This window comes from Prionailurus viverrinus, unplaced genomic scaffold (genome assembly GCF_022837055.1).
Source record: "Prionailurus viverrinus isolate Anna unplaced genomic scaffold, UM_Priviv_1.0 scaffold_35, whole genome shotgun sequence".
Lineage (NCBI taxonomy): Eukaryota > Metazoa > Chordata > Mammalia > Carnivora > Felidae > Prionailurus > Prionailurus viverrinus.
Window position 1 is genome coordinate 2025212 of NW_025927605.1, and position 27796 is coordinate 2053007.

The 27796-nt window shown below is 43.1% G+C and overlaps 2 protein-coding genes across 16 annotated transcripts in view; one reads left to right on the top strand and one right to left on the bottom strand.

The window, feature by feature from the left end:
* NBR1 (NBR1 autophagy cargo receptor) overlaps positions 1 to 26727 on the bottom strand; it is a 28765-nt gene extending 2038 nt beyond the window's left edge. Inside the window, exons 1-21 of one of the 4 annotated variants that reach the window (XM_047845857.1) lie at positions 26027 to 26132; positions 25374 to 25527; positions 22293 to 22403; positions 19197 to 19259; positions 18471 to 18489; positions 16730 to 16752; positions 13454 to 13648; positions 12831 to 12908; positions 12185 to 12399; positions 11481 to 11648; positions 11001 to 11210; positions 9706 to 9865; positions 9321 to 9611; positions 8255 to 8404; positions 7697 to 7772; positions 6945 to 7055; positions 6592 to 6756; positions 4770 to 5208; positions 3923 to 4017; positions 3173 to 3230; positions 2354 to 2462 (exon numbers count right to left, since the gene is read on the bottom strand). In XM_047845857.1, the coding sequence (XP_047701813.1) occupies positions 2354 to 2462; positions 3173 to 3230; positions 3923 to 4017; positions 4770 to 5208; positions 6592 to 6756; positions 6945 to 7055; positions 7697 to 7772; positions 8255 to 8404; positions 9321 to 9611; positions 9706 to 9865; positions 11001 to 11210; positions 11481 to 11648; positions 12185 to 12399; positions 12831 to 12908; positions 13454 to 13648; positions 16730 to 16752; positions 18471 to 18489; positions 19197 to 19259; positions 22293 to 22394 (2727 nt within the window). In that variant the 5' untranslated portion in view covers positions 22395 to 22403; positions 25374 to 25527; positions 26027 to 26132. Of the gene's footprint in view, positions 1 to 2353; positions 2463 to 3172; positions 3231 to 3922; positions 4018 to 4769; positions 5209 to 6591; positions 6757 to 6944; positions 7056 to 7696; positions 7773 to 8254; positions 8405 to 9320; positions 9612 to 9705; positions 9866 to 11000; positions 11211 to 11480; positions 11649 to 12184; positions 12400 to 12830; positions 12909 to 13453; positions 13649 to 16729; positions 16753 to 18470; positions 18490 to 19196; positions 19260 to 22292; positions 22404 to 25373; positions 25528 to 26026; positions 26164 to 26380 lie in introns of those variants that run through there. The other 3 variants (XM_047845856.1, XM_047845855.1, XM_047845858.1) reach the window with 3 other exon arrangements.
* Positions 26166 to 27796, top strand: part of BRCA1 (BRCA1 DNA repair associated) — a 77132-nt gene continuing 75501 nt past the window's right edge. For 4 of the 12 annotated variants that reach the window (XM_047845844.1, XM_047845848.1, XM_047845849.1 and 1 more), the window contains exon 1: positions 26738 to 27281. The gene's annotated coding sequence lies outside the window, so the exon portion shown is untranslated. Of the gene's footprint in view, positions 26342 to 26727; positions 27282 to 27796 lie in introns of those variants that run through there. The other 8 variants (XR_007149442.1, XM_047845852.1, XM_047845851.1 and 5 more) reach the window with 5 other exon arrangements.

Consider the following 27796-nt stretch of genomic DNA (forward strand, 5'->3'; position numbering starts at 1 on the left):
GAAGCAAGAGATGCAAACACTGGAAACACTGTGAAGATAAAAGGTAACTGTGGTGATGGGGCAGGTATAAGCAGGAGCCAAGACGCTATTGGAAGAGGGTGTGGTCAGAAATACAAAGGAGCTGAACAAAAAACTGCTTGGGAAATTACATCTTGGGTGACTTTCTTGGCATTTTTCTTCTTTTTCTTTTTAAAGAACAGAAGCAATCCAGAAGAGAGGAAACTAATATTCATTTACCTCTCTCCCTCTTTAGGTCAAGCTCTATGGTGGACACATAACCTTCTTAAATCCTAACACTTCGGATCACTCTCTTATCATTTACTTACCAACTGTGTTGACTACCAATTAATTCTATTATGTATGAAAATGGAGATATAAAATACCTCCTATTTTGCAGGGTTGCTGAGAGGATTAAGAAGAGAGTGTATAAGCATGTTGAGCACAGTCTCTGGCATTTCTCTCTACACCTAACTCAACCGTTCCCTTCCTTCCCTTTTATTTCAAAATAAATTGTCCAACCTCCTTTCAGGTTAATCCTTCCACAGGTACTTTGCTTGCTATCTCATTACCTCTCACCATCTCTGAAATCTCTATGAATTATCCTCTCTCATCTTTTCATTATTATTTTGTCTTTAGAGAAAAAGTGTGCATGGAGAAGAGGGAGCAAGAGAAAATCCCAAGCAGGCTCCACACTCAGCAAGGAGCCCGACGCGGGGCTCGATCCCATGACCCTGGAATCATGACCTGAGCTGAAATCAAGAGCCAGACATCCAACTGACTGAGCCAGCCAGGTGCCTCTTATCCTCTCTCATCTTGACTGTTAACCGCCTTTACTACTGGCTCACCCAACTGTAGAAACCTCTCCCTCTGCCTTATGCATCCTTGCTTTCGCTCTTTCCCCCTTTGTGGTCCAGCTACTTGAAAATGAGGTGCACTTGCACTCTCCAAGTCCTCTCCACTCCCTCCCTGTTCTCTGCAGCATTGACCACGAGGTCCTCATTAAAGCTCCCTTCCCCGAGGCCCAGCACAGACTCTCATTTTCCTCCTAGTTCTCTGTCTTCTTTGCAGGGCCCTCCTTTCCAGGATCCTTAAAGGCTGCTTCCTGCTTTACACCCCTTTTTCCTGGAAACTCTCACCCAATCACATGGCTTCTGTTATAACCTGTACGAATAACTTTACCTCCAGGCCAAATCTCTCCTCTGTGAGCCACATGCACGGGCCCAACTGCACTCTGGGTAACTTTACCTGGACATGCCTCAAATTCCACACCTTCCAAAATGTACCTAATTTTCTTCTTCCCCTGCCCAAATATATCCTTATTCCTGCACATCCTAATGAATGGTCCTATTGATTGCCTGAAGCCAGAAACATGGGATTCCTCTTTGACTTCTTTCTAGCCTTTTAATCATGGTCTCCAAGTTCTGCCATTTCTTTTACCCCTTTTCCATCTCAAATGGATTTTTTTTTAAGTTTATTTATTTATTTTGACAGAGAGCGTGAGCAAGGGAGGAATTGGGGCGGGGGGGGGGGGGAGAGAATCCCAAGCAGGTTCTGTGCTGTCAGCTTGCAGCCCTATACGGGGATCAATCTTACAGACCATGAGATCATGACCTGAGCTGAAATCAAGTTGGACATTTAACCAACTGAGCCACCCAGAAGACCCTCAAATCGATTTCTTTAGGTCTCCCCCAACCTCCACACAATACTGGAGTTCTCTCACTAGGTACCTAGGTACAAATCTGATGCTAATTACTTCCCTAAAACCCATTCACTGGCTCCTCCCATTAGCCTTAAAGTAACACCCAAACCACTTAACAGAGCACCCCACCTACATAAGTTGGTCTCTTCTTACTCTTCCCAGACCAAATTCACAATTCAGAGTCACATTTACAGGTCTTCTTACTGGCTAGGCTCTGTCTGCAATGCTGTTTCTATTCTTCTTTCCTGGCAAATACTTATTTTGTCCTTAAGGACTCAATTCAGGCACCATCTTCCAGGAAGCCTTCTCTGGCCCCATGCAAGGGCCCACAGCAGGCTGAGACGTCCCACCCGAGAACATGGGCATAGGATCTTACACTGCACTGCAGAAGTCTGTGTACCTTGCTTGTTTTCTTGTCTTTGGGCAGGGACTGGTGTCTTTTTCACCTTGTAGTGCTGGTACTTGGAAGAGCTCCCCACACATGATAGGTCCTCAACAAACACTAGACCTTTTCCCTTTCATCCCTTAAGTAACTTGGCTAAAGTCATATAGCTAGAAAGTGGCAGAATGCTATACTACTCTCCAACTCAGACAGGCAGCATCATTTTCACTGGGGACTTGGCTTTGCTACAGGAAAATAAAACATACACTGACCTGGGCAGTGACTGGTGGCCCAGCAAACAAGGCCTTGTATGCAGAAGCAGCAACAGACAAAGCCCCCTTCACCAATCCTCCAGCAATGCTGCTCCCATGGTGGTGGTGTCTGGAGAGGAAAACCAAATGATCTCCCTAAAAAATCACAAACTATTATCTTCCTACAAGATAATCTGGGCTCTAATCCTTGAAAGAAAATGGATTTCCTTGAGAAAAAAAGTCAGATGTAAAAAGAGGATGTGATCACTTTCCTATTAGTTTTATACCTACAAAATCTTGGTTTGATGTAGTAGAGCCTAGTTCTACTGCTGCAAGATAAGGCTGTGCAGAAAATGCACCCTTCTGGTTAGTATACCAGCTTTCTGTCCCAGCTGAAAATTACATGGTCAAGAGCACAGAAGAGTATTGGCAGTCTGTCTGCACAATTACCATCTCAGAGGAAACACCTCCAAAGGCAATGTGCTTTTCTGGGTACTGTAGGGAGGAGCCCAGCTTGCCATTGCTCTGAGCCGATTGGGAGCAGAGAGGCAGGTAAGTCTAAGAAATTGTTACTAAGATGCAGTGGGCTTGATTTTTCTGCCTTTTCCTCTGATACTAAGGATGAGTTGAACTTGAGGGTACTGGTCTGAAATGTGAACACTCTGTAATGTAACTTTAGCCCTCTGTTCAATGTTGCTCACAAGCTTCAGGAGAAATAAGGAGTGACGGCTCTCCTCTGCTCTCTGGAGGTGGCACATGCTGTGAGAGGCTTGTTTAAGCAGAAGCAATACTAGGATATCCACCTGCTTCTGAAGAAGAGGCTGCACAAGGTCCAGTTACCTTGAGTGGTCATAGCTCTTCTGTCTGCTGTTTACAATTCCTGATGAGCCTCTGGGCTCTAAAAGCAAAAGAGCTATTGGTTAGATGTAGCGTCCACAAGTGCCTAGTGTTTCTTAACTCATAGTGAAGCTATTTTTGAGAGGCAGGCAGCAATCTGATCACAGCATTTATTTATTTACTTATTTATTTTTTAACTATTTGGGAAATTTTGCAGGTGGTTTTAAGTGATAACAGGGAACTGTCCAGAATGTAATACAAGGTGATTGTTTATTGAATCAGAAAAATTCTATAATCCTATCACGTCCATTTATTACTTTTTCAGTTCCTTAAGTTTTGTTTTTTTGAGGTGGAGTGGGATGTTGACTTTGAAGGTCTACTAGCAACTTCAAGATGCTATTCTCCTTATTTTGGAGACAAGAAAACAGCCTCGCAGGTGGTATGAACGTGCTGACCTGCTGCAAGGTCACACAGTGAGGAAAGGTGGAGCTGGGCCTGGAATCTAGACTGGTCTAGTTCCACAGCCTGTGTTCTTCCCACTGCAGCACAATGCCCACCTCTGTAAGGTCTCACTTCATAAATGTTAAGAATATTTACCAGAGAATAGAAAATAGTATGAGGGAGGGGCACAGAGAGAAAGAAAGGGCAAGTTTCCAAATAATGCCAAGAGTCATGGAGACACAGTGCCCCTTTATACCTGGTTTCATTAGAAAGGAGCACAGAAAAGGATATAAAGCTTAGGCTGGTCATTACCTCCTCTGATCTGATCAGGGAGTGAAGAAGCTTCTGGTATGGTGACTGGTAAATCCACTCCTGGGGAACCATCATGCTGTGCACAAGAAGGGCTCCTTTCAGAAAGACACAATATTGAAAGTCAGTTGAAAAGGCACCTATGGAAACGGTGGAAACAGTAAATATGGCATAGAAGTGACCGATTCTCTACAGAGGCTTCACGTTTCTGATCCAGATCTCATGTCTGAATTTAGGGATCAGGTAGAAAGGGCTCATTCTACTTCTGGTTTTCCTTTTTAGCCATAGTCAAGCTAGAAAGACCAGCTTCAGTCAGGTCACTCCCCCCTACATCAATTGGTACTGATAAGGGAAAATGTCTAGCTCCCTGAGAGAGTGGTTTAAATTACAGTCAAGGCTCCACCATCTTCCATTACTATGACAGAGCAAGGACACAGATCAGTAAATAATTAAAATAATTGTTTTCTGATTTTGGAGTGTATTTTTTCCATAACAGATTAAGCTTTCTACTACTTTGTTTGGGTTAACATGAAAATAAGTTTTGAGTGCCTTTACCCATGAGTCAACAGAACGGCGAAGAAGATCCAGGGATGTTTGTGTTTAAAAACTGGCTCTCAACGACCAAAACATAGACTGTACTGCGATAATTAAGATTAACTAAAACAAGCGTTTCTTTAAATCCAGAATCCACAAATTCTGGGAAATACAACTTTTATTCATCTAAATTCAGACTTTTATGGGAAATAGTCTCTTCCCATGCTGACAAAAAAATAGGTTTTGAGAGCGAGTCCTTTCCTCTCTACTCTGCCTGTGAAGAACAGCCCAGCTGAGGGGGGTGTGTGGATGGTACCTGGGCAGCTGTGGTGGAGGCCCCACCACCTCTGGGGTTAGGGGCACGGTGTCCAGAGTCTGTGAGGTCATGAGGATGTCGTTGATGCTCTGTCCCTGCGGCTGGTTCTCCCCTCCAGCGACTCTCTCCCCAGCCTCAACCCCAGGTTCACCTTCAGCCCCGCGCTCTAGGCCTGGCTGTGAGAGTGCAGAGCTGTACATGGAGTCCCCCAGGGGGCGGCTGGTGTCAAAGCACTCAGGCAGGATGATGATGTAATCCTCTGAAGAAGTAGAGGACTGACTCTGAACTTCATCTTTGAGCTCATCATCCTCTTCCTCCTCCTCCTCCTCCACTTCCTCCTCCACAATAGCTTCCTCCTCCACAACAGCTTCTTCAGCGATATGGACAACCTCCTCCTGCTCAACTCCAAGTGGTCCCTCTTCAGGGGAGGGAAATTTCACTAAAGGATGAAAGCAATCAATTTTCAGCTACAGCTAAAAGCAGCCTCTGGTGCTGCTGATAAAGTCTTTTGTGGGTCATGAGCTACAGTCGTGAAAGCCAGAGGATGGGGACGAACCAGAGGGAAGGGCTGCTGCTAGAACCTCAGTTATGGCCACATTCTAAGTCTGAAGCCTGTACAAAGCCAGGAAGAACTGAAGCTTATAACAACAAGGTATGTAGAAACACCAAAGCTTCCGAGAAGCACCATGAATTTTAGAAACATATCAAAACTGATATACTCACTAACAGTGCTAGAACAATAGCAAATGGTAGGTGGTGAGTGCTGCCGGACTGTATGTCTACTTTCCTCCTTTTCTTTGCAAAGTAATGGGTAGTCATGGTAGAAAATTGGCAAAACATGGATGAGGGGAAAATAAGATACCTATAATCCTATCAGAGATAACTACTGTGAACCTTTTGGTGTAAGTCCTTTCAGATGTTTTTGTTATGCATTCATATATAAGTGTATGTGGGTGAAATAAGTGTGTTACATGTTTTATTTCCATTTATTTAGTTTCAGCTTTTATTTTACTTTTATTAGTTAGCTTACAGTGTAATATTGGCTTCAGGAGTAGAATTTAGTGAATCATCACTTACATATAACACCCAATGCTCAACACAACATGTGCCCTCAATACCCATCACCTACTTACCACACCCCCCGCCCACCTCTGTGTGTGTGTGTGTGTGTGTGCGCGCGCGCACTCGCGCGCCTGTGTGTATTTTAAACAAAAGTGAGACAAAAAATATTTAAAGGTATAGGTTAAATTTCATTATAACAAACAAGAGATTTTCCCACATTATTTTGATCCACTAGAATTTGAATTTTTGGATAGTTCTTGAAATACACAGTATGGGCTCTACATATCTGATCTAGAAGTATCTGCTGTAAAGAAAGTGGATTACGACAGAATATAACCTCGCGAAACTTAGTTTGGTACCCCAGCTTCTGCACGCTATTCCCTGGACTGTGTCCTGGGAGAAATGACAAAACTCAGCTGCCAATGGAGGTCTCTGCTGAAGAGCTCTGTCAACTTACAGGAAGACTCCTCACAGCAGAATCCAGGCAGCACAAGTCGCTGTTGTTCCTCTGAATCGTACAGCTGTAATTCTGCCCCCAAGAAAGTGTGAAAATGTGTTATGGTGGTTGCTTTGCTCTTGAGGCTACAATTAAAATGGTCAGGTAGAGTGTGTGGAGTCTAAAGAAACAACCATGACCTGAAGTCTAACAAAGATCACCTAACCTCCACTCTCAGTGAAGAAGAGCACTTCTTTCTACTCTGGTCAGGCAGCCACAATTCAAGCACCACCCTGCTAGGTGGAGGAACCCAGGGACACTCACTGTGTGGGGATTTCTGTCTGCAAGGTGGTTTGTGATCCGGGGCAGCATCCAAGGTAAGGGATCGGATTACAGTCTCACACACGAACTGGGTCCCACTCAGGTCATCTTCTGCTTCCTCCACTGAGGAAATGTTCTCAGCCTTCCTCCTAACTGATGCTGTGGGATCTGAAAGACACAAAGCTTGTCTGCATTTGGTGTGGAGGAGCTTCTTCCATTCATGTTCCCATGCTGATACCATGCCAAGGAATAGCCTTGACTATCTGTGCCATATGAAGGTTAGGAGGAGTATGTATGAAAATGGTATAATATGGAAGGGGACAATGCAAAAACTTTACAAATATTGAAGTCCCTACCAGGAAGTGCTTTAAATCCTGCCCCTTCGCTCTCTTCCTGTATCTGCCCCAAGCCTGGCTTCTCTATTAAAGGATTGTCATGCGGCAGAGGAGACATGCAGGGAGTCATATCTGCAGAATGAAGACAGAAGAATCATCAACCAAGAAAAAGCATCACGTCATAAACAGGGTTCAGAAGCAGCGGCTCACAGGCTTCTTGCCTCCTGCAGGGCTAAAACAAACCTAAGTATGCTTCAAGGCCTGTTGTAAAGAAAATTCTCCAGACCATCAGGTGTGGAAGTATCTCAGATCAACGAATGCAGGAAAGATCAGTCATCTGGCCTTAAAAGCCACGGCCAAGACACAGAACCAGGAATGTAAAGGGAAAAAAGGACATAATGTTTACAGAAAAATGGAGAAGAGGGCTCCCCCACCCCACTTCTTAAAGATTTCATTTTTAAGTGATCTCTACACCCAGTGTGGGCCTCAAACTCACAACCTCAAGACCAAGAGCCTCATGCTCCACCAACTGGGAAGCCAAGCGCCCCAAGGGTCCCTTTATCATGGGGAAGTCTTACACCACCATGTATTGTTGACTCTGACAGACAACAGAAAAAAAGAAGGGACATGATGCATGGGTGCAATTTTACTGTCACAAGGTGGGAGAAATCCTTGTCATCTATTTTCTCAGAATAAGATACTACCTATCAGAGTCTAGGGTATAGCACTTTTGTGTCCGTTAATAAACAATATGGGTTGAATGACATTCTTACCCACGGGAGTATTGTGGGGCACTCTTTCCAACTCTTGGACAATGTTTATATCCAACAGTTCAAAGGACAGCAGGTCCTGGAGGAAAAAAGGGCAATGTTAGGCTACTTGCCATGGAGGCTGGAGTCCTGTTTTGTCCTGCTGGGATGTGTAGGCCACTGAGCATCACACCTTCCTGGATTCTGTTCAAATTCATGCCTCACCTCAGTCAAGTGAAATCAAGGAGAGCGAAATGGGAACTAGGTGTTCAAATAACCAAGTGGCAGGAGAGAGAGAAAATGCAGTGGGGGTGAAAATGAACTAGAGAAGCAGAAGTGAAGAGACAACTGAAGGGAAGCTGTGGGGAAGCACGCGAGTTACCAACTCAGAGAGGAAACATTTAGTTCAGAGGCCTCCTTCCACAGGTGACCTCCTTCCCACTCTGCATCTGAATGGATCGAAGTGGCCATCTGGCTAACTTGCTGGGCACTGCCTGTGGCTATATCACCTTCTCCTCAAGGGGGTAAGGCCTCTTTCTCCACTGCCTTGTCCTTTGCCCCCCAAAGTGTTCACTCTCCCACCTGGGCAGTCAGTAGATCCACGGAGGGGATGTAAAGCTCCCTCTCACTGGCAACATTTTTTGTCTTCTGTGGGATGCAGGTTCCTGTCCCTTGTGACTGCTCAGTTACTTCATCAAGCTGAATGTCTTCTTTAGCCAGAAGAAAAGCTTCCTACACAGACAAAACCATTGGGACAAATGTCAGGGCCTCAACTGAACTCAAAATGTAAGGTGGCAGCTGCCTCCCTAAAAACCAAAACACTGCTGCACCTCTACATGTTTTAAAACTTGTTCTGATGTAATTTTAGACTTACAGAAAAGTTGTAAAAATAATAACCCCCTTCACCTAACTTCCTTTAACGACAAGTCAGGTTAACCATAGTTGACGACAGTCAAAAGCAGGAAATTAACTTGGTTAACTAAATCTAAGCAGTAAAATGCTCTAAAAACTAGTAACACACTAATAAATGGAGTTGTTGGGGCGCCTGGGTGGCTCGGTCGGTTAAGCGTCCGACTTCGGCTCAGGTCACGATCTCGCGGTTCGTGAGTTCGAGCCCCGCGTCAGGCTCTGGGCTGATGGCTCAGAGCCTGGAGCCTGTTTCAGATTCTGTGTCTCCCTCTCTCTGCCCCTCCCCCGTTCATGCTCTGTCTCTCTCTGTCTCAAAAATAAATAAACGTTAAAAAAAAAAAAAAATTTAATAAATGGAGTTGCTTAAAAAAACTGCACCAACTAAAAAAAAAAGGCAAGACTTCATTAGTATTTACGGAACACACACGTGGATATCCAGGAGAGGTAAGGGTTAAGGAGCAAAGCCATCAGTCCAGCAGTTCAACAGGCCAGCCAGCCCTACCTTCCCTCCTGCAGCAAAGAGGCTGGCCAAACATCATTACAAAGAGATACAAAAGCACTGAGGGATGACTGCACCAAGATCCTAAGGACATGCAAAGAAAGCCCCTGAGGACTAGGCCTAATAAAAGCTTACTAATGTGCTGGGGGGAGGGGGAGGAGCTACGTTTTCCAGATGTCTGGAGGCACAACTAGCTGTGTGTGGGCTGTTTTAGCTTTAGTTTACCCTTCCAATATTCACCTCTTGCTGGCAAGTGAGCTCATCAGCTTTGCTTGAGTTAATCATGCCCTTTTCAATGTTCTCAGGGCTCTCTGTGGAGGGGAAAGGATCCACTATGATACTGCACCAGACCCGAGGCCCAAACTGCTGGCCTTTGTGAGAAAGACGCCAATGGGAAGTGTACGTTCCCTCCAAGGCTGGGGCGATGAACTCCACGGACACAACACCCACATGGCCGGCCTTTAGGCAGGGAACCAGAACATCTTTCTTTTCTGTAGAAGCCAAAGTTAGGTTTCCCCACATGAACTTGAGCTGAAAAGAACAGTGACAAGAGAAAGCAAGCTTGTAAACTGAGCACTGTCACTTCTAATCACATCTTCACATTCTGGGTGGGAAAAAAAAATACCTTTGTGTCTCCATTCCACTTGACGTTTCCTGTATTTTTCATCCTCCAGTGTTTGATAAACTTGGTTCCTGGCTGAAGGTGAGTCCCATCAGGCAAATTCTCATCCACAAACGCTGCACTGAGGGTTGGCATAACTGGGGCACAGGGCTGCAAAGGGAGCCTGAACAGAAATTCAGATAGTAGTCACTTGTGTTGGGTATGGGTATGATGGCTTCTGAATATCTAGCACCGTGATTCAAGAGGCTGACAGTGACTCTTCGTTTGCCTTAAAAATAATAGGGGGCGCCCAGCTGGCTCAGTTAGTGGAGTGTGGGACACTCTTGATCCCAGGGTTGTAGGTTCGAGCCCCACACTGGGTACACAGACTACTTAAAAATAAGATCTTTACGGGCACCTGGCTGGCTCAGTTGGAAGAGCATGCGACCCTTGATCTTGGGATTGTGAGTTTGAGCCTTACGCTGGGTACAGATGTTACTTGAAAAAAATCTTTTAAAAAACTGTAATTTTTAAAAAAGTTTATTTATTTGAGAGAGGGAGCGAGCACGCACATGTGTGCATGAGTGGAGAAGGGCAAGAGAGACAGGGAGAGAATCCCGAGCAAGCTCAGTGCTGCCAGCGCAGAGCCTGACTTGGGGCTCGATTCCAAAACAGTGAGATCACAACCTGAGTGGAAGTCAAGAGTTGGATGCCCAACCAACCGAGCCACCCAGGTGCCTCTAAAAATATTTGAAAAACAAGACAGATGTGACTCCTGAGCTGAAAAACTATGGTGAGGATAAAGGTCCATAAATAAAAGAACTAGAGAGTCAGGTCCTTTAAATCCCAACTGCCTCCAGTGAAGAGAAGTCACACCAGCCAGTTTAGAACCTTGTTGGTTGCTGTCCTTCTGAAGAACGCAACAAAGCAAGTGTCAACAATGACTACCAAACCACCCTGTAAGAATACTAGGATCAGGGCGCCTGGGTGGCTCAGTAGGTTAAGTGTGTGACTTCGGCTCAGGTCATGGTCTCACAGTTGGTGTGGTCAAGCCATGTATCTGACTCTGTGCTGACAGTGTGGAGCCTGCTTGGGATTCTCTCTCCTTCTCTCTCTGCCCTTCCCCAACTTGCACCCTCTATCTCAAAATAAATAAAACTTAAAAAAGAAAAAAAAAGAATGCTAGGATTAGAGAATGGGAAGCTTTAAGAGTTTGGGTGTTATTAGGGGCTGCCAAAAAATAAGAGAAAACCTGGCTGAAGTTCTGGTTTTGGAAGGCTGGATCTCCACCTTGGTGCCCACCCAGGCCCTGGGCTTACATCAGGGTGTTTGACTGCAGCAGGCTCTCGGGTCGGCCCAAAGGGGACCTGGGGCTCTGGAGTCCGTGGATGGAACTCCACAGGTGAATCTTCCTGTGGAGCTTAAGCTGCTTTTTGAGTTCCTTGACCTCTGCCTTTCGCTGTTTCTTCTCGGCTCGCAACCTTTGCTTTTCTGCTTTAAGAAAGTTCTTGTCAACCTGTTTCTGGAGCCTGTGAGGTAACAAATGAAAAGTGTCAAATCCTCACAAATCCTGAAGCTATTCTGAGCCATTTGTAGCCTCCATCAGTGCCAGCCTCTAGTTTAACTTCTTTCTATAGTTTTCATTTCTGTCTCATTAGCTTTGGGTAATCGTCCTCATCATCACACATCAACTGGAAATGAATAGGAACTAAGGAGACTGTGCATTTTTGTGATTCACATCCCATCACCAGAACCAAGACTCCCATCAAAGAATAAGCCTCCTTTCCTTATGGTTTTACCTGGCTTGTTCCAGAGCAGCAGGAAGACGAGGGGCAGAGAGCCTTGGGTGAGAGAATGCTTCAGAAGAACCCACAACAGGTCGCCGTAGCTTCAGCAGGATGTGGTTGGAGTCATGGGCATATGGCCCTGATTCACAATCTTCACAGATATTGTAGGACGGGCATAGGCTGTGGGGAAAAGCATGGCGAGTGGGAAGTACCAGAGGTGGTGAGATAGGAGACTAGACTTCTATACTGACTGTATTACCAGCTAGGCAGTAACCTGAGCATGTCACCTGGCCATGCCATGTCTCAAGTTTCCTTATTAACAAAATGAGAATTAAGAGACTTAACACGTATGCATTTCAAAAGACAATCCATGAGAGGAAGCAAGATATGAAAGCACCTGGAACAACAGGGAGATAATCCGTGGTGATATAATTTTGCTTTGGGGAATGTAAGTTTGTCTGGCTCTGTCATTTTTTTTTTTTTTTTAATCGTTTTTGGTTTTGTTAGTTCAATGTACATCTGAACACAACAATCTGAATAGTTACCCTTCAAATAGTTATTGTATTTCTTGTGGGTGGAGAATAGCTTATTTCCAATCCAGAGCTGCTATCTATGCATGATGCTCAGAGACAGAGTATGTGCTAATTTGCTTTTACCTATCCAGGATGCCAGAAAGGCCTGCTCAAAGGTCTTCTAATAGCCAAGTTACTGTTTACCTGCACTGGTAACGCACACCAAAGATCCTCCTTTGGCAGCTGCTGCAAGCAATATGCCAGTTGAACTGGTTTTCCGGTAGAAACAGTGTTTCCTCTGAAATAGGCATGGAGACCTCTGAGGGACAGGAACCCAACGATGGGGTGTGGAGGACAAGCTTCTCATGTAATTTCTGTTCCAGTTTCTCAACTGTTTCTTTGACCACCTGTTCTCTGAACTAGAATACAGAGCAGAAGAAGGGAAAACCTTAGTTATACCACACACCTCACTGTCTCTGGTATAGCATAAGAACATAATAAAACACCTAGTAGCTACTGAACAAATAGAAATGTAGCAAAAGAAGGTCTATTCTCTTCCACAGCTAACCAGGTTCAAAGAAGACACGAAGAAATTGTTTTGCTGAGTAAGTTTCTAACCTCTTCCTTCTCAAGCACAGAGACTAGTTCCTTTCCCTTACATCCTTAGAAGTAGGCTCCCTCTTTTCCCAGTCAATACGGTAGAAGTGAGGAGCTTTCCTGACCAGAACCATTATCACTCTTCATTCGCCTGCACCAGAGGCAGCAGCCATTTCGGTTCGGTTTGCTATTTCTCCCCTACTTCACCTGTGCCAACACTGCTGCTAAAACCCAACCCAGAGAGAACACTCACTGTCTCCAGGTAGCTCGTGAACCAGTCCGGGGGCTTGTCTTGAGGTTGGTCTGTGTCATGGGGAGCAAGTGGGAGCCGCTGCAAGGAAACACAACCCAAGATCTTGGAGACTGTTTTTTGTTTTTTAAAAGATTCTTATTTTTTTAAGTAATCTCTATACCCAACATGGAATGGGGCTTGAACTCACAACCCTGACATCAAGAGCCACATGGTCTACTGACTGACCCAGCCAGGTGCCCCTGTTTAAAATAATTTTCCTGGGGTGCCTGGCTGACTCAGTCGGTAGACCATGGGACTCTTGATCTTGGGGTCATGAGTTTAAGCCACACACTGGGCATGGAACCTACTTAAAAAAAAATAACAATTTTCCTGAAATGTAGTACTCTGAGGTTTCTTTTGTCAAATAATATAAATGGTTAAAAAAAAAGTATGAAGAAGTATAAAAGGAAAACAAAGTATATCATCCTATTGCCCCTTCTCCAGAAGTAACCAGTTATCAGTTTCAAAAAGTCAGGCAGAGATTGTCACAACTCCCAAATTGTTGATGGACAACTCAAATGTTGGACTATGGACAAGACACTCAGGCTAGAAAAACCGTAGAGACGGGTCCATTCCCTTCATACCTGTGCTGCAGGCTCCTCTGGGGTCTTCATGTCTGATCCTAAGACTCTCACCAGTGAAGAATAATGGGCCAGTGGCTTCTTCCCTGCCCTCACAACTGGTCGTTTTTCTGCTACGGCTGGGAGCGGGGCTTCCTCGACAAGCCGGGAGCTTTCATGGACTTGCATCTGCAGTAGGTTTCCCTGCTTAACCGCCATCTGAGAGCATATGTTAGGAATAAACACGTTAACGTGTGATTCTCCTTTCCCAAATGAAATTCCAAAGACATCTAATCAGAAGAGGCAGGGTGAATTATGCTGAAAATATTAGCATTTACCTTTATTTTCTTAAATCAAATGGCATATACTATGTTATTAGTCAGCCTGCTGTTTCTTTAACCAAAATGTTACCTAGGAATGGTTTTATTATCTAAAACACAAAAGTACATTTAATGTAGCACTTTGTGAGGTGAAATGTTCTCATTAATGGGTTACAACTTTTCTACGTAATTGGTTTTTATGTAGGATTCCACTTATGGATTTTAATCTCAAATTTTCAAAAAAGTCAATCCCAGACTACCAGAACCCAAGAAACTTAAAGCCAAATGCTATAATTAAGCACTTACTTTTCCATTAAGAATAGTACTGTGGAAAGCATACTTGAGTGGTCACCTCTTTTTGAAGAGCATCTTCTTAAAAATGCTATTTTGAAAACTACTTCAAGGAGCATTTGAGATCCTATGAAGGTACTCCAGTGTGCATGAAGAGATCAGGGGCTAAGTCTATGAGTTTGTAGCTCTCCCCACTTGTCACCCAGTGACAAGAAGAACTACTTTTCTTTTTCTTTTTTTTTTAAATGTTTATTTAAGAGAGAGAGCGAGCGAGCATGTGCATGCACACAAACAGGGGAAGGACACAGAGAGAGGGAATCCCAAGCTGGTTCTGCACTGTTAGCATAGAGCCTGACACAGGGCTCAATCCCACAAAGCGTGAGACCATGACCCAAGCCAAAACCAAGAATTGGGACACTCAACCAAATGAGCCACCCAGGCACCCCTGATGAACTGTTCTTTTATCTATTTTTATACAACAATTGTAAGCTTCCATTTATTTTACTTTTTAAAAGCTGATTTATTTTGAGAGAGTGGGCAGGGGAGGGGCAGGGGGGGTGGGAATCACAAGTAGGCTCCTCACTGCCAGCACAGAGCCCGAACTCACAGGGCTCAAACTCATGAACCATGAGATCATCTCCTGAGCCAAAATCCAGAGTCAGATGCTTAACAGACTGAGCCACTCAGGTGCCACAAGCTTCCATATAAAAATAGCATTCTAAGGCCAAAAAGTTGGACAGGTATTATTTTAAGATCAGGAATCAGCAAATCTTCTTAAAAGGCCACATAATAAATATTTGAGGCTTGCAGGCCATACAGTTTCTGCTCAAGTCTGCACAAAAGCAGCCACAGACAATACGTAATAGGCATGGCTGGGTTCCAATAAAACTTTATTTATAAAAACATATGGCTGGCCCACTGGCTGGTCTGCCAGCCTTTTTTCTAGACCATAAACCAAGAGACATTTAATAAAACGTATGGCAAAGTCTGTGGACAAAATTGTTCAAAAAGTTAGTATAATGAAATGTGTCAAAATATAAACATGGGATCTTAACTATCATATAGTACCATGCAAAAACGTATAAAAACTCTTGCTTCCTGAGACAGGGCAGGCTTATACAACATCTAGACTCCTGAGGTCTGAGATTTCTGACTGCATAGGTAAACAGTGATCATGGGAAAGAGAAAAGTTTTGAAGCCTGTAGAAGACTTTTTTTTTTTTTTTTTAGTGAAACTACTGTAGCTTCTGAGAATAGGGAAAGAGAAAAGCCAGTGGGACAAGGGTGAAAGAATGTGGGGAAAAGCATGTTACAACAGCTTAAAAGCAAAGATGAAATAGGAAGAGCACATGAAAACTAGGGAAGAAGGAAATGATGAAGCATGAAATAACTAAGAGATGAGCAGCTCAACTAAGAGAAACCAGGGAAGGGCCTGAATGTCCAAAACCAAGAGACTGGCTGGTAAATAAGGATTTCTGAGTAAAAACCAAGAAGGCTGGCTGAACTGTTGAATCAGGTTGCACCCACAACGGCAATTTTAACCAGGCAACAGAAAGGGTAGATCCAGCTCCCAATTTAAAAAATCTTGCCCTTTCCTCCCTAGACCAAAAGTGATTATACGAAAGAGTTTTGTTGTGGACTAGAAGTTCATAAAAGATAGTAAACTTTTAAATTTTTTTTTAATGTTTATTTTTGAGAGAGAGTGAGCAAGTGAGCAGGGGAGGAGCAGAGAGAGAGAGAGAGGGAGATACAGAACCTGAAGCACCCTCCAGGCTCTGAGCTGTCAGCACAGAGCCCGATGTGGGGCTTGAACTCACAGACTGCGAGATCATGACCTGAGCCAAATTTGGGACGCTTAACCAACTGAGCCACCCAGAAGTCCAAAGGATAGCCAAACTTTAAAGAAAAATCTTTTTTTTTTTTTTTAAACATTTATTTATTTTTGAGACAGAGACAGAGCATGAACGGGGGAGGGGCAGAGAGAGAGGGAGACACAGAATTGGAAACAGGCTCCAGGCTCTGAGCCATCAGCCCAGAGCCCGACGCGGGGCTCGAACTCACGGACCGCGAGATCATGACCTGGCTGAAGTCGGACGCTTAACCGACTGCGCCACCCAGGCGCCCCTAAAGAAAAATCTTAATTACAGAGGTGGTAATGAAAGGACAGCTGGGCACACCTTAAAGATGTGACTTTGAGGAATGCTCTATTTCACTATTGACAAGCAAGAGATCGTTAACTGGATAGCTTATGCCTTAAATGCTCCCACTTTATATATAACATTCTATGGGAAACAAGGTGGGGCACCTGGCTGGCTCAGTCAGTAGAGCATTTGACTCGATCTCATGGTCATGAGTTCAAGCCCCAAGCTGGGCATGAAGCCTACTTAAAAAAACAAAAACAAAAACAAAAGGTGAAGGAAGGAGATGAAAAATGTGAACCAGAAAGCATAATTCTACACAGTTCCTTGTATTTTTAAATCCTACATGGTGACACCAAGATCAACAATGAGAGGGAAAAATATCTTTATATCAGGAGCTGCCTTTTGCTGAGTGATATGCCCTACTAATCATAATCTCCCTGAAAATCTGTTTTTGTTGTGTTTTGTTAGTTTCCCCTCATGGCTAATGGCATTCAGGTTCAAGTTTTAGTTAACAAATATTATTTGCAAATAAGATGAAATAACCATTACCTTAAGTGCTTCTTCATATTCTCCTAAAAAGACAAAGAATAAATATACTGTGTTATTTCTTCACCACCCCAAAAGATTCTATTTAAGTACAGCCAATCCTTTCTTTTAAGAATTTTTTGCTTACAATCCTTATACATGAACAGCTACTGCCTTTTTGCTGACAAACTCCCTTCCTGTCCCATTGCAAACAGAAGCCACATGTAGATTAGTTCTGCCTCTTAAATCTCTCTCCCTCTCTCTGCTACTGGAGACTTCCAGCTGTAAAACCTCAACCCAGCTGCCTCCCACTAGGGATACAAGGGACTTCATGGACAGTGTTAACCCAGGCAGACCTCAACTGTATTGCAGGTTTGGTTCCAGACTCCTGCAATAAAGCGAATACCAGGAAATTGCAAGTCAAATCAAGTTTTTGGTTTCCCAGTGCATATAAAAGTTATGTTTCCACTATCTGCAATCTATTAAGTGTGTAATAGCATTATATCTAAAAAAAAAAAAGTACATATCTTAATTAAAAAATACTTTATTGCTAAAAAATGCTAACCATCATCTGAGATTTTAGCCAAGTCATAAACACTGATCACAGATTGTCACGTTATATATAATAATAATGAAAACGTTTCAAATACTGCGAGAATTACCAAAATGTGACACAGACACAAAGTGACCAAATGCTGCTGGAAAAAGTGACTCAGGGTTGCCACAAATCTTCAGTTTGTTAAAAAAAAAAAAAAAAAAAAAAAAGATGCAGTATCTTCAAAGCACAATAAAGCGAAATGCAATAAAATGATATATGCCTGTTCTATCATTACAGCTGGTTAAAATAAGCTTTTGGGGGCTAGCCTAGGGACCTAGCCTTTATTTTTTGTTTTGTAATTTTTTTTTTTAAACGTTTTTTATTTATTTTTGAGACAGGGAGAGACAGAGCATGAACAGGGGAGGGTCAGAGAGAGGGAGACAGAGAATCTGAAACAGGCTCCAGGGTCTGAGCTGTCAGCACAGAGCCCGACGCGGGGCTCGAACTCATGGACCGAGAGATCATGACCTGAGCTGAAGTCAGCCGCTTAACTGACTGAGCCACCCAGGCGCCCCGGGGCCTAGCCTTTAAACGCAACATTGTTCCTATGGGAAAATGAACTCCAAGCTCTGAACAACCAAACCATCTTAGAAATACACTCTGGGATACCACTTGTTTGTAAGGTGACATTAACATATATACCAAGTCAGGGACAAAGGCAACATCGGGAGAATGGAGTTGTATGTGTTGAACTGGGAGGCATATTTTCAAAAGATTAACATCTTAAACATAAGAGAACCTTCCATTAAAGCTGTCCTTAGGGTCCAATCAAAGGCACTAATGTATATACAAAAAACTGCTACAAAATAAAAATCTGCTATGTAATTTATGCCCATGGACAAGTGAGTGTTATGTCAATTTACTGTATGTTAAATTCGAGTCTAAAATAAATAGTGCAGCAAGATCTTAGTGTAAATGGAAATGCATACACCCATCAACAGATTAAGGCTTGAAAATTTCTTTTTTGAGAGAGAGAAAGAGAATATGCATGCATGTGTGGGTCAGGGAGAGGGAGAGAGAGAATCCCAGTCAGGGGTTTGATCCCACAACTCTGAGATCTAGACCTGAGCCAAAATCAAGAGTTGGTTCCACAACTGACTGAGCTACCCAGGCACCCCCAGATTAAGGCTTTTAAGTAAAGTTAAGCAGGTTCTCTTAGGAACTCACCTTGACTATTGATGGATACCTGTAAAAGGACAAAAGCAACAGGGAATTATAAACCTCCTGTCATTGTAACATTTCTGTTACTAGGACCAGCCTCACACATAAGATGAACAATCTCAAGTTAGGGATTCAGCTTTTCCAGTATCATGAACTAACTGTGAATAATAATTAAAGACTTTCATTGCTTAACTCCTGTATCCTCCTTTATTTCAGGTACATTAAGAGGCAGCATAATATAGAGGTTAAGAGCTTGGGCTCTGGAGTCAGAGTATATGGAAGGAACCCCTACTCTACTATTTCCAAGATTTTGTGCCTGTGGGCAAGTTACTTAGCTTCTCTGGGCTTCAGTTTCCTCATGGGTAAAAAAGAGATAATAATGTAATACCCAATACATAGTACTGTTGTTAGTCTGACACATTGCAGTCACTCAATAAAGGTTTGTCATTATTTTTATTATTATAAGCTAAATGGCAAGTTATGATCTGTTTGAACTATAGGACTATATAGTTTTAAAAGTTATCTCCCAAATTTCCTTCTTCAATGTTTACTCCTTATTTCTCAACTCCATCTCAGATTCCACAGTCAGCTAAGAACATGCAGTTATCAAGTACATTTAAACCACTACACAAAGGAGAAAACATTAGTCGGAACTTTTCAATCCCCCATCATTCTTGAGAAATAAGATCCCTATTCTGGATACCTGGCCATGGGTACCATCGTATACTTTACCTCTTCATTTTCCTCATCCAGGTATTTTATCTGAATAGTGTTCAGATCAAATGAAACTTTTACCTGCAAATGAAATGTATATACATCATATCAAAAAGGCAGATTGTAACAGAAACCCAGAAGTCCTAAAAGAAAGGGTGAGCATATTTCACTACATAAAAATTAAACATTTAGGGGTGCCTGGGTAGCTCAGCCAGTTAAGCGTCTGACTCTTGACTTCAGCTCAGGTTGTGATCTCATGGTTCGTGGGTTCAAGCCCTGCACTGGGCTCCATGCTGACAGTGCGGAGCCTGCCTGGGATTCTCTCTCTTTGAGGACACTCTGTCCCTCCCCAGTTGGCACACTCATGTGCACTTATGCTCTCTCCCAAAATAAATTTAAAAAAACTTTAAAAAATTAAACATTTAAATGGCATAAAAGAAGAAAACCATGTCAAAAGACAAAGAATAGATGGGAAATATTTGCAACTCATAACCAAGGGTTATTATCAGCAATACACAAAAATCATCTGCAAAACTGCTAATCATTATGATAAACAATCCAGGTAAACGTTGGCAAAAAGGTATGGAGATTTCTTTCAAGAGAGATCAAATGTGACTAACGAGTATAGGAAAAGATGTTCAACCTTAATGCTAGTCACAACAATGCAAATTAAAGCAATGAGATGTCATCTCAATAGAACGGTGAAAAAAATTTTAAAGCCATAACAGCCAGTGTTGTCAAAAATTCAGGGCACTGTCATATATTTCTGCACTGGCTACAATTGTTCTGTAAAGCACCTGGCAGTATCTATCAAAAATTAAAATCACATGCCTTGTGACCCATTAATCTTTCTTTGGAAAACTTTATCCTACAAAACAGTGCTTAAGTTTTATACACAAAGAGATCTCTCCTGTAGTTTATTTTATAATGGTGAAAAGAAAAACAACAATAACAAAAAACCCCTTTTGACCTTGAGGGTACTGTGTAAGTGAAATAACAACAATGAACTCACAGATACAGATAGCACACTGGTGGTTGCCAGAGGCAGGGGGTGGGAGGTGAGTGAAATGGGTGAAGGTGGTGAAAAGGTACAAACTATCAGTTATAAAATAAATAAGTCCTGGGAATGTAATGTACAGCATACTGAATATAGTTGTTAATAATGTGCTGTATATTTGAAAGTTGCTAAGGAAGTTCTCATAAGAAATTTTTTTTTCTATAAATTTTTTTTTTTAATGTTTATTTATTTTTGACAGACAGAAAGAGACAGAGCGTGAGCTGGGGTGGGGCAGAGAGAGGGAGACACAGAATCCGAAGGAGGCTCCAGGCTCTGAGCTGTCAGCACAGAGCCCGACGCGGGGCTCGAACTCACAAACTGCGAGATCATGGCCTGAGCTGAAGTCGGACACTTAGCCGACTGAGCCACCCAGGAGCCCCAAGAAAAAATTTTTTAACTACACGTGGTGACAGATGTTAGCTAGACTTATTGTGATCATTTTGCAATATATACAAATTTAGAGTCATTATACTATATACCTGGAACTAATATAATGTTATATGGCAATTATATCTCAATTAAAAAAAAAAACTAGAAACAATCTTTCAATTAGAAATGGTTAAATTATGGTATGACAACACCAAAATACTGTGGACAATCTATAGATTTAAAAAGGATGACCCTGGATCCTTATCTATTCATTGAGAACTGTCTATAACATCCTGCTGGGAAAAAAGGCAAGCTGCAGAATTATGTTTACAGTATGTTCCTAAGATGATATCTGTATGAACATGGAAAATGTGGGTAACTATATCCAAGGCTGTTAACAATGGTTAACAAAGAGGTGGGAACAGTGGATGGAAGAGAAATGAATAGAGGCATATTAACTTTTTCTTAGTATGTGTTTGGATTGCTTTACTTCTTATAACAGGCATGTATATTATACTTTTATAATTTAAAATTTACAGTAAGGAAAAAAGGCAAGCTGTCAACTCATTTAACTACTAGAAAAAGAAAAATAACTGTGTTTGATTTTTCAGATCATTTGACAAACACCCCAACTTTCTGGATAACCATCTGTTTAGGCCAGAATAAAGAAATATTTGCTGGAAGACAGAGGACTAGTTCAGATCATCTTTTGAAATCTTTCCACCATTTCTTTTTCTTTTTAGTTTTCATAGCACATAACCAAATAAAAGCAGGTTTTTACCAAAGGGTTTTGCTGGATAAACAGTTACAAAGGAAGTAAAACATTCACTACTGCAAAGCAAACAAAAACCAGAAGAGTACAAAGGGCAAACCAAGAGGAGGGAGGGCATTGACAACAACAAAAGAACAGATGAACTGCTAAGCACCTGTGGGAGTTTTTTCTGCTCAACTTTTTTTTTTTAATATTTTATTTATTTTTGAGAGATAGAGCACAAGCAAGGGAGGGGCAGGGAGAGAGGGAGACACAGAATCTGAAACAGGTTCCAGGCTCCAAGCTGTCAGCACAGAGCCTGACATGGGGCTCGAACCCACGAACCCTGAGATCACGACCTGAGCCGAAGTTGGATGCTCAACAGACTGAGCCACCCAGGTGCCCCATGCTCAACTTTTTTTTTTAAGATCTTTAAAAAATTTTAAGCAATCTCTACACCCCACTAGGCACCTGAAAACACAACCTCAAGATCCAGAGTCACACATTCTGCTGACTGAGCCAGCCTGGGGCCCCTTTGCTAAACTTCTAGATACTTGACCTCTGAGCTAGCAATAACAATTAGCTCTTGCAAAACTTAGGTTATATCCTTGCTGGTTCACAAACTACAGTAACATATCTGCTCTCAGGCAGGAGAACATTTCCCTGGGGCCTGGTTAGGGTGGAAGCCACCCCAATTCATTCCTTAGACTGTTTCTAAAATTAACAGGTTTTCCAAGTCTAGCTGCAAATTAAGGAATTTGTTTATTCTCTTGGGGGTGGGGAGAACATCGCCTACATGAATATTGAACCCCTGTCAAAAGTAATTTTCCAAAAGTCCTAGAAAAGGTAAATATGACAGCTATGAAACAACATTGCTAAAAATTGCTATCTTTGGAAAAATTAGGCTTAAAATATGGAGAAACAAAGTAACACTCACCATAGCTTCAACATCAGCCCAAGTTGTATTTTCTGGATCAGAAACCAGAAAGCTTTGAGTTTCATTTTTGAAAGTCACATTTAGAGTAACCTGTGGTTCCATGCTGTGGGGCTAGAGTTGAGAGGATGGGTGAGAGAGAAAACAGTGGAAAGGGTTCTACAAAACTGCATAAGCATTCATTCAGCAAATACTTGTGAAGGCCTAATATGGGTTAGGCTTCGGAAGACACCGAAGTGAATGAGAACACAATGTCTCTGCTCTTAGGCTATTTACAACCTGGTGGGTAGCTTAAAACAAATCTCACTGTTAAACGTTTGCTGAAACAGTATAAATTTTGGCCACATCCACAGAAATCCTCTAACAGCTGTAAAATTCTTTTGAATTTTATGGAACTTTATATGATTAGTTAATTCAATAGATACTACTAAATATCCACTAGTGGCAGGATACCAATGAAGATGAACACCCACAGGTCTCTACCCCCAGGGAATTTACATTCTCATAGCTTGAAAGCAACATTCTACATTTTTCTTAGAAAAACAGCCTTTTCCTAAATTGAGCAACCCAGGTTCTTTGTTAAGATCAGTTTTAACAATTCAGAGGCCAAGACACTAGCCAAGAAACTACACAGGGGTAGCAGTCAACACCTTTCATCCAAGTTCATGTGGTGTTTTTTGTTTGTTTGTTTTTGTATTTTACTTTTTTTTTCTTTTATGGAACATTTCATGCATAAAAGTGGAGAGTCATGGACATATAACTATAGTAAACAATTCAAAGCTATCGTCATTTTGTCTATAATTCTGTATTGTCCCCAAATCCCCCAATACAGATTGACCATAGTTAACTAATGTTTTAACCAAACTATAGTACCATAATTAAAAAAAAAAAACTATTAAGGGAAAATTTAAACATATACAAATGAATAAAGATTAATATACAATGAACTCCTAAGGACCCATCAGGAATTTTCCATAATTATCATCAACCCAGGACTAATCTTGTTACAGCAATAGGATTATTTTGACAGCCATTATTTCATCCATAAAATGACTGAGTATGTAACCCTTAAAAAAATAAGACTTTTTGAAAAGATAACCACAATACCATTATCATGCCTAAGAAGTTAACAATTCTATAATTTAATGTCTATTCTGGTCAGTTGTTTTTATTTTTTTATTTTTTTATTTTTTTATTTTTTTAATTTTTTTTTCAACTTTTTAAATTTATTTTTGGGACAGAGAGAGACAGAGCATGAACGGGGGAGGGGCAGAGAGAGAGGGAGACACAGAATCAGAAACAGGCTCCAGGCTCTGAGCCATCAGCCCAGAGCCTGACGCGGGGCTCGAACCCACGGACCGCGAGATCGTGACCTGGCTGAAGTCGGACGCTTAACCGACTGCGCCACCCAGGCGCCCCTGGTCAGTTGTTTTTAATTAAGGATTTTATTTACTGACGAGTTATTAGATTATTATTTAAGTTTATTTATTTATTTTGGAGAGAGAGAGAGCCTGCACACATGCACATGTGGGGGAGGGGCAGAGAGAGGAGGAGAGAGAATCCCAAGCAGGCTTTGCACCATCCGCATGGAAACTGATGTGGGATTCGAACCCACGAACAATGAGATCATGACCTGAGCCAAAATCAAGAGTTGGACACTCAATTGACTGAGCCACCCGGGGACCTCTAGATTTTGTTATGACTCTGTGAAAAAGTAGTTTACTAAAATCTGAACCTAAGTTGTAATGAAAAAGGTCATCTTTTAAACATATTTATCAGCAAATCTTTTAAGAAATCTCTTCAAAGAACCAGATTCTGCTCTAGGCAAATGGAGAAAGGAAATGAACAACTATGTCTCAGGAATTTGCAGTGTAATGGTGAGGGAGCAAAAGGGCTGAGAAGAGCTGGGCTCCAGACACAGCTCTGACACATAACTAGCCATGTACAAAACAGTAAGTCATTTGACCTGAGCTTCAGTTCCTTAATCTGTAAAATAGGTCAAATAAAAACGTGTGTCCAAGTTCTCTGAGAACATTACTCAAACACAAAAATTATTGTAATAAATCAGTCTTTAGAAGCCAAAATAGACCTGTTTTTCCACAATACATTGAGAGTGTCATTAAAAAGGACTTTGGGAGTGCCAGGGTGGCTCAGTCGGTTAAGAATCTGACTCTTGATTTCGACTCAGATCATGATCTCACAGTTCACAGGGTCAAGCTCCACGTCAGGCTCTGTGCTGACAGTGTGGAGCCTGCTTGGGATTCTCCCTCTCCCTCCTCTCTCTCTGCCCTCCCTTGCTTGCATGTTCTTTCTCTCTCTTTCTTTCTCCAAAAAACCAAACATAAATAAACATTTTAAAAAGAGGACTTTGAGCTTTCTGAGGATCTGGGTTTTTTAAAAATTCAAAACCAATCATCCTCCAATTTTTTCCATTTTTTGTCTCTACCTACAGTCAAGTTCACAGCCAAAAAAAACAAACAAAAAACAAAACAAAAAAAAACAAACCCAGTTTCTAGCACCAATCTGCTGACATCTAGTATTCATTCTTATGGAATGCAATTCTTGGAGTCCTTAACATTTGGACAGAATGCCTCCCCAGGTCAACTTCCCAGATTCTTGGGGAGAAAAAAAAATCTGGGAAATGAAGTAACTGATTCAGTCAGCCAAAAAGTGGATATTCTGAATCACCTTCTTACTTTTCAACTTCCCATAAATGCTTTCCACACTTTTGAGAGTCCAGAAGGAAACTAATCTAACTCCCTTGTTCCAAATTACATACACAATTAAAATTAGTTTAAATACTTTGGAGCTCATCCAGCTGGTAGGCTGATGAGAGAAAACAGGAAGTGGGGGATTCTAGCTTAGCTGGACCATACCCAGGTCTTCATAAAGAACTGCCTATTTCTGTTTGGCTTTTATGTGAAAATTCTTTCAGCAAGAGCATTAATCTTGAACTTGAAATACCAAAGCTATGGTTAGCACCATCTGTCCTTGTAGCTTTAAAGCCAGTAAAGTCAGACGGCTGGGTCCTAGGCCTTCAGTTTTCAAAACTGGCATTATTACACGTTCATGCCACTGGCTCACCTTTGCTTGGCACAAGTCAGCTTTTCCTCTACGTCAAATTTTTCAGGATACCAAAAGTCCCTTTAATGAAGCAGACCTGGGAACTTGAGCTTTGATTACCGTCTCCACCAAAGGCCTGACTGTTAATCCGGGGGTTAAAACATGTGACCTATAGCTGGGTGTTTGACAAAAAGGAAAAACGGTGCCTTTCCAAAACCAGAGGTCCCTGACCAAGGAGACATCTTTACAAGGTTCTCAACAAGCAGAGGGGGATGGGGATGGGAGGCTGTGTGGGCACTGTCATTTTTTTTTTTTTTTCCCCTGCAGACTTTATCCTTGTCTTCCAGTTATCCTTTCCCTAGACCCCATGACCGTGTTACCACCCCCTGAGGAATCTCGCTTTCTTTGCCTAGGCCCTCTTTCTGCTGGAGAGTCTCAGCCTCCCATCAATAGATGCCGAGCGTTCTGAGCCACGGACCCCCCCATCTCTCTGGAAGTATCCGCCGCCTCGGCCCCCTGGCCCAAACGGCTCTCTCATCCAGTCACTGAAAAGACTGGCTGCCCCCAGACACGGAAAAAGTCTTCTCTTTTGCAGGATCCCTTCCGTAAACTTCCCCTAGCCCTCTCAGTGGCGATGTGCTCCCACCCCTCTGTAACCGCCGCTACTTCCTTACCAGCTCCCCGCCCCCGGGGGGCGCCTGCCGGAGGCCAGTGCAAAAACCGTTCGCTGCCAGCTCTGCTGCTCTCCCCGCGGGGTGAATCTAACATGGCGGATAGAAATAGGACCTAGTCCCCAGTTTGAGTTTCCGACAAGATGATTGGCTCTTAACAGTTGTCTCTCAAAACTACCACCCCCCTTGATTGGCCGAGCATGCGTGGCAGGGGCTGGGCAACAGCAGCCATAACAGCACAACAACAACAAACACTGGGGCAGAGGGGCGGAACTACAAGTGCGCAATCGTGGGCCGCGGCCCATTTCCCGTTCCCAGGTAAATTCGGCGTCCACTGCATTCCCTTAAGTCACTGACCTTAGTGGACTCCTTGCCCGAGACTTGCGGGGCTGGATGGGAATTGTAGTCTTCCTGGGACTTGTAGGTTCTTTAGCCTATTCTCCGCTCTCAAGATGTGAAAACCTAACACTCCAATCCATATCTGTTGACGTGCGTAAGCGCACAGAGCTCTTCAATCTGTCAACTGGATTGCCGTGAGACTCTTGCCCGCTTCCGGTGTTGGAAACGCCTCTCCATAAGACTACAGTTTCCAAGGAACACTGTGTCGAAGGCCTTTCGATCCGCAATGCATGCTGGAAATCGTAGTTTTCCCCACACACAATCCTTTTATTTACCTAAACTGGAGACTTCCATTGCGGCGGAAATGGGGAGGGAACGGGGCCTCTTCTTGCGAATGTTTCAGGCACTATCTTGCGCTCCTATTCAGGCCTCAGGTATTGATTTCGACCCTAGTCCCGCAGTCTCTGTGACGTAATAAGCCGCAACTGAAAGCGTACAGGTGAGGGGGCAGGGGCCTCACAGAAAAGTGGGGGGAGAATTCTTTCTCTTCCGTCTCTTTCTAATTACGTAACGCGGGGAAGAATGGATGACCAATCGGGATCCCGGAAAGACTCTCGGCTCTTTCTGCTCCTCCCTTCCGTAACGTGTTTTGATCTCGTATTCTGAGAGGTTCTCGCTCAGCGGCCGCGGACGGTTTCCGTGGCAACAGGAAAGCGCGGGAATTACAGAAAAATTGAAAGTGCGACTGTGCGGCGAGAGCTCGCTGAGGTTTTTCTGAACTGAGGACGGCCCGGGAGGTTTTTATATAAGTGGGGCCCTGGGCCCGGGAAGCCCCGACGCTTTGCTCTGGGTAAAGGTGAGACAGCTCGCCGGAAGGGACAGGGCCCAAGGGGTGCTCCGAGGGACAGGCAGGAAACAGGTATGGAGAGAGTGGGGAAGAACAAGATGGGCATTACCTGGCTGGCAGGGGCGGGCGGAGGGTGGAACCTGAGAAGCCCTTAAGTCTGGGGAAATTGGGGAGGGGGCGCCTTGTGGGTCCCGGGGTGGGGGAGGCACTGAGGACAAGGGAGGGAGCAGGGTGTGTCCGAGGGGGAATCCTGATGACAGGAACTGGAATGTGTCCCGAGGGGAATATATAGTGTAAAAAGACGGGCTGGGGTGTGTGAGAAGGGTATCCTGAGGAAGGAGGAAAGGGAGCAGGAATGTGTCGGAGAATAGGAGGAGGGTGGGTTGTGAGGGAGGGGGAGCCCTGAAGAAAGAACTGGCTTCATACGCGTTTCTGAGAAGGGACAAGAAAGTAGAGGGGCGTCAGCAGTCACGCATATATTGCTGGTATGAACGTACCTAAAGAGGATCCTGAGATGAATGCAGACCAGTGAGAAACACTGGGGAAGGGCAGGGGTGGGGAGCGTTGGTTGGTGTTGGTCTTGTTTT